At 33.1% G+C, this 6,829-nt stretch overlaps 1 protein-coding gene across 2 annotated transcripts in view; it reads right to left on the bottom strand.

Annotated features, from left to right (window-relative positions):
- Positions 1-5,652: 5,652 nt before the first annotated feature.
- LOC127712180 (density-regulated protein homolog) overlaps positions 5,653-6,829 on the bottom strand; it is a 68,590-nt gene continuing 67,413 nt past the window's right edge. For both annotated transcript variants that reach the window (XM_052218483.1, XM_052218484.1), the window contains exon 7: positions 5,653-5,747. In XM_052218483.1, the coding sequence (XP_052074443.1) occupies positions 5,703-5,747 (45 nt within the window). In that variant the 3' untranslated portion in view covers positions 5,653-5,702. The remainder of the gene's footprint in view (positions 5,748-6,829) is intronic.

Genomic DNA, 6,829 nt, shown 5'->3' with positions numbered 1-6,829 from the left:
TTATACCAAACTTGGACAGAAGCTTCTTACAATCAAAAGATAGTATCGAGAGGAATATTTTTATTGATTTTTTTTCTCATTTTTGTTGAGCCTGCGATTAACAGCAAAAGTAGGCGAGACACTGGGTTCCGTGGAACCCTTACGAATTTTTTTATCAGATGACAAATGAGAGTGTGGATAACCTTTGATGTAGAATAAGAGTTCGAGTTCCAGCTAAATTTAGAGTTTTATTTTTTGTTCGAATGTTAATTCGAGTAAGAGTTCTAGTTAAAGCTCGAGTTCCACTTAGAAACTTCCGAGTTATACTGTAAGATAGAATAAATTCTGGTAAGAGTTAAAATTTTGAGATCTGAGATCCGATGAAATTAAAAGAAAGATTGCAGTTTCTAATTTCTGTTGGTGCACCTCTCTTTCTTGAATTGTATATTCTTTTATCACATTTATGTGTCAGTATGGTAAAGCCTATATACTTTTTTTTGCCAAAACTGATTAATGATAGGTACATGTAATTGGAAAATAACTGATTGATTGTGTGTGCCACTTTCAGCACTCTGCTATATCATGTTGGCCATTTTTTTTTAAAGAACCAAGGTATCAAGAGTAAATCAGCTACCTCTGTATTAAACAAATGGTTGTCCTTTACAGTCATGATCGGAATCTGACAATCTCCCTATATCACTGTTTGTTGACATGCAAGTGATCACATTGAGTGATCTGAACACGAACCAACATCTGAACTCTTGATTTTTGCAAAACTTCCAGTGGCAAATATTACATGAATATCAGCACAAATTTTTTTTCTATATGAGATGAATACTCTTTCACAAGACGGACCTTAATGTGATGGTTACAGATTAGCACTCTGAAAGACATGTTACTCTACATAAATACATGTGTGTGTATTAAATATTTCTCTTGTTGGAGTCTTGTAAAGCCAAATATACAGTGTGGATTTTTTGTTGTTGTTGTTGTAGGCAGTACGGTCATCAATAGTACAAAAATAACTAGGCATAGTGTTTAATATTCACAGATTGCTCTGACGTCTAGCGGCCTTATTTTTTAACTTGCTGGTCGTACAGTTCGCTATAATTGACAGTTTGAAGAAATACTACAAAATATGATTTTTTTTTGTGCCCAAATTATGTAAGCCTGTACAAAGCATTAAAGGAAGATTGAGTATAATGTACTATATAATACGGTGCTAAATTTTCTTTGATTTCGACAGACAGCAACCGATGTAAAATTTTGTATGCTTCTTTTACAGTGATGTTTAACTGGTGTTATTCTTATCTAACGTTTGATATTTCAACAAATATGATTACTCTACGAATCACTCGTGTTCATGTGTTTGTGCCCGCATACCCCCCTTCCCCTCCAAAAAAAAAGAAACAGAGAGAGAGAGAGAGAGAGAGGCGTTTGACACCAAAGGAACATCGAAACTCATTGTTCTTATTTACATCCCTCTGTTGGACAGAAAACTACAAATTCCGGAAGCTGTGCGCTTACATGCTGTTACTCTTGGTATATTGTTATTTTTTCCAGTATATTCCCACATACCGCATCGCGACGATACGCTGCCAACAGTTGGGTTACACTAATGACAGGACAATTGCCCGTATTGACCGGATGAGATATAAATAGTCAGAACTTTTTTGTTATTTGATAGATTATTTTAATATTTGAAGACCTTAGAAATATTAGACTATATTTTATGAATATTTAACAAAAAAAAGTTGACCGGACGGATTTCACACTCACTGATGTACGCTTTACAATATTGAACTGATCGACAAAAAGTGTTACTAGTAATATTTACAATATTTTTTCATACAACTAAGAAATCTGCGATATCAATAGTTATCTTACATGAAAATTTAAACTTCATAGTAAAACAAAATGTTTTTCTAAAAAAAAAAGTTGACCGGACGGATTTCACATTCGCCGATGTACGCTTTGATTATACTGAAATGATCGACAAAAAGTGTAATAAATATCTCTTTTGTTTTTAAATATTTTTTTTCTTCGTGAAACTAAGAAACTGCGAGATCAATAAATATGTTAATATAAGAAAATATAAACTTTCCAGTAAATAAAAAAAGTTTTTCTACAAAAAAAAGTTGAGCTGACGGATTTCGCTACAAATAATAAAGACCAGATCAACAAAAAATGTTGATATTTCTCATATCTAACAATATTTTTCGGTGAAATTAATAAACCTTTAAGAAAAATAATTGTATAAATGGTATTGTATGTAAATACTAACTCAATAATAATAATAATAATATCTTTATTTAAAGAGAGTAACTCATTTGAATTAAACCCAATCGTAAGGTAATTCAAGACCATATCAAGACCACTTTCGGCTATTTTTTTGCCATACATTTTGTCCGTTTCGAGTAGCATTTTCATTTTTTGCACTTAAATCAAAACGTCATTTGCTTTCTCTTGATTTAATGAACGTCCCTTTGAGCGGGCCGCCATTTTAGAAATTAGCAACCTTTACGACGGACTCGAAACGGCGACGTCATAATACGGTCACGACACTATAGTGGCGCCGAGAGCGATGCGTATAAACAATAGTGTGATTTCCCTTTAAGTGAAATGCGGTGAAACCCCAAAATCAGAAAACGATTGATTTTTTTGTCTTAACTGATCAATTGAAATGATAGGAGCCACATTTCAATCTTTTTTTGGGCAAAAAGTCAGATATTTCATATTTAGAGCCTTAAACCTGAATTTGTGCTATTTTTAGCTTTTCCCACCCTTACAATATGCTTTCACATAAAAAAATGTCCTAAATTGTTATAAATGAACAGCAAGTTGTTTCTGTGGTGTTAGACATTAAAACATAGGTTGTTTACTACCCCAAAAAAATTGTCGTCATGAAGATTTTATGAAATTATTTGATTTTTACCCCTTATATCATTGCATCATACCATGTATTTGGCAGATAACATAGCCTGATGTAAACACTGCATAAACTCACAAAAATCCCATTTATAATCTCAAATGAACGTTTTATACCTTAAATTTTATTGACTGATAGTAAATAAAAACAGTTAAATGACCATGCCCCACATTTGATCAGTTAATAGTCCCATTACTGACACCAGGTGAAAAAAGGGGGGTCAATATTCCTTGACTCTTCAATACCTTGGATTTTTTACTAGACTCATTGTAAAAATTGTGGAAAGTCTTTAAAGTAGTAGAACAAACAAGGAAAAATCAACAAAAACTGATCTTGATATTGAAAGTTTATGTTCCTGTAGTCCAAAATGAAATTTTCAAGTATTTTCTATCAAAGTCATACATTACAGTCAGTTTAAATTGAGCTGTGAAATTTGTAATATAAGTCTCATTATGTTCAGATAGGCTGTTTTTAACTACAAATTGACTAAGGATTAAGAATAAAGCAAAACAAAAGATTTCTGATCAACTTTTTTGTCTCTTTAGGTGTCAGACCACCAATTACTCCCTCTAATTTAGAACGTATGTAAAAGTAGCCCTACTCTGACACAAAATAGTGCTTTTGATGCCCGTGTTTACTTAAACTAACCAACAAATTTGCAGAAATGAAACTTTTGGTGAAACAAAAATATATTTAGACCATTTTGAGCCAAAATTTACTTGTCTATGAGTTTGCATCAAAAATTGAGGATTAATGCGCTCCATAGTATACTAATTTAAGATCTCCAGAAAACCAGGGGTTATTTTTGGAGTACCTCTTTTTGAAGGTCAGTTTTTTTCTTAGGAGGCTTTAAATGTATGTTGAAAATTGGCATGCAGAAAGCTGATACATGTACAATTCAGGATATACCTGGTTTCTATGAAGTTAAACTCAAGGTAAAATATTTAGAAAGCTGTGAAAATTGCAAAATTTGGTTGAACAGATAGGGATATTTAATTGGTGGTCTGACACACAAGTTATTGTCCTGAAAAAAAAAAAATGCATTTTTGGCCCCTTTTTGGCACCTAATTCCTCAACAGTTAGGACAATAACCCCAAAAATCAATTCCAACATTCCTTTTGTGGTATGGAACCTTGTGGTACAATTTTATAGAGACCAAATGTCTTCAGACATCGACGACGATGACATCACCATATCATTATACGGCCACAAAAATTTTGCGGTAGTATAAAAATGATCTGATCATAAAAATCTGACCACAGATATTCTTAATTCTGTTGCTCTCAAATGCAAGTTTAGGGTTTCATTTGCTATCAGTGCAAACTAAATACTGAGGTTGTTTGGTATTCCTTGATCTGATATTAATCACCTGATTTATCAAGTTAATGAACTAATGTACTGTTACACCACTGTCCCAGGTCAGGGGGAGGGTTTGGTGCCAGCAAACATGTTTTACCCTGCCACGATTTGTATGTGCCTGTCCCAAGTCAGGAGCCTGTAATTCAGTGGTTGTCGTTTGTTGCTGTATTTCATATTTGATTTTTGATCATTTTGTACATAATTCAGGCAATTAGTTTTCTCGTATGTATTGTTTTACATTTGTCATTTTGGGACTTTTATAGCTGACTATGCCATATGGGATTTGCTCATTGTTGAAGCTGTACGGTGAACTATAGTTGTTAACTTCTGTCATTTGGTCTCTGGTGGAGAGTTTTGTCATTGGCAATCATACCACATCTTCTTATTTTTTATCTGGAAATAGATCAAGAACAACAGATACAAGCCAGATGAAAACTTTGAATCACTTCGACAGATGTCTACACAAAATGTCAAAATTTAATCTTCCTGAGGACTACTTATATTACTGTATGTAAAACTTAGCAAAGTTAACCTCTTGAGGCTCTCATCTAAGATGTTGTCAGAATGACAATAGAAAGGCAGATACTGTCTTAAATAAACTGTTGAAACAAAGATATCTCTCTCCTATTGGCATAAAATTCAGAAAAAGACAATCTGATGGACAGCAACATTGCTAATTAATTCAAAATCCGTGGACCATGAACTAGTGGGCAGGGCTGTGAAATGGTCAACAAACTGAAATGTACAGACAGTAATGTAACTTTATAGAAAATATCATTGTCTATTATTGTAAATAGATCTAATCAAACTAACTTAAGCAGAAAACCTAGCATTGAAAATTGGTAATTATTGAAAGTTACTGGATCATGACCTACGGGGGCAGGGAGTCTTAAATAGTCGTCAAACTGATATGTACTGATAGTAATGCAACTTTATAGAAAATATCATTGATCTATCACAAGTAGTTCCTATCAATCTGACTTGAGCAGAAAACTTAACATTGAAAATTGCTAACAAATTCAAAGTCACTGGACCATGACCTAGGGGCAGGGTCTCAAAATAGTTATCAAACTGATATGAACTGATAGCAATGCAACTTAATAGAAAATATCATTGATCTATCACAAGTAGTTCTTATCAAACTAACTTAAGCAGAAAACCTAACAATTGTTGAGGCCATCGGGAAAAGTAATACCTATGTCTTGCCTTCCGTGACTTTTGTTGCAGGTGAGACAAAACTATTATCTTTTTATACCTTATGAGATTTGCATATTTTTATATGCTGTATTGTGAAGTATAGTTGCTTTGGTCTTTTGTGGAAGGTTGTTTCAATTGTCAGTCATACCACATCTCCATAATTTTATTAAGTAAAACCAATGAATTAGTAGTGTAAATTAACATTTTAATATTTTAATAGTTATATTAACTGTTCTCATCACTTTTTAAGGTCACCAATATCATCTATACTATCTTCATCAATCTGAAACAAAAATAATCAAATATTAAATATTGTAAGTTTCATATCTGTTAATAAACTGCTTCGCAGAGCGCAGCTGGCTACGACCACAGAGGTCAGACCCTGAACAGTTGGGGCAAAAATGGACACAATATTCAAACTTGATACAGGTATGAATTTGGATTGTAATTAAATATTTGACACATTATAGGTTTTTGACACAGACTAAATGTAGTCAAAGAACTTGAAATTGGTTATATGATTTCAATTTATATTCAATCGAAGATTTCTTGCTTTTGTACAATACACTGTGCTGTCGGGCAATACTTAGTAAATCTGTTTTCAGACCATATACAAAGAATTAGCAAAATAAATTGTGACGCCAATTTTCTTAAATCTTGAGGAAAAAATTTTGTTTTTTTACCCCCCTCACCAAAAAAATTTTTTTTGACGCCCTGGTCACCCCCCACCCCCTTTTTTCCAAAAAAATAACATTTGAATAATTTTCTTTTTATAAAATGTGGTACAATCTAAGAGACATCAATACACTTCGACACAAGTGATTATCTGAAAACTAGAAAAATGCTTGTTTTAGACCCTTTTTGGCCCCTAGTTCCTGAACGGTTTGGGTAATTATCCCCAAAATAAATCCCAACCTTCAACTTGTTGTATTGAACCTTGTTGTACACAATTTTAGAGCAATCAAAATACTTATACACAAGTTATTTTCCTGAAACTAAATAAATGCTTGCTTTGGGCCCCTTTTTGGCCCCTAATTCCTAAACGGATGGGACCATCACCCCCAAAAACAATCCCAACCTTCCTTTTGTAGTAATGAACCTTTTGCTTAAATTTCATAGAGATCCATACACTTAAACTAAAGTTAATGTCCGGAAACCAAATGTCTTCGGACATCGACGACGACATGATAGCAATAAAAAATTGATACATGCAAATCTTCAAATACAATACTGATATATTCATCCTAATGCAATTGAAAGAAAATACTGTTAAATCCTACACTTAAAATAAGTCTAATTATGTCTTGCTTGTGCACAAATTTTAGACAATCAATCATGGAACTGATGCCCTGAAATTTGTGGTGT

The sequence above is a fragment of the Mytilus californianus genome, unplaced genomic scaffold, assembly GCF_021869535.1.
Source record: "Mytilus californianus isolate M0D057914Y unplaced genomic scaffold, xbMytCali1.0.p SCAF_8, whole genome shotgun sequence".
NCBI lineage: Eukaryota > Metazoa > Mollusca > Bivalvia > Mytilida > Mytilidae > Mytilus > Mytilus californianus.
This window is presented reverse-complemented; position numbering and strand designations above follow the sequence as displayed.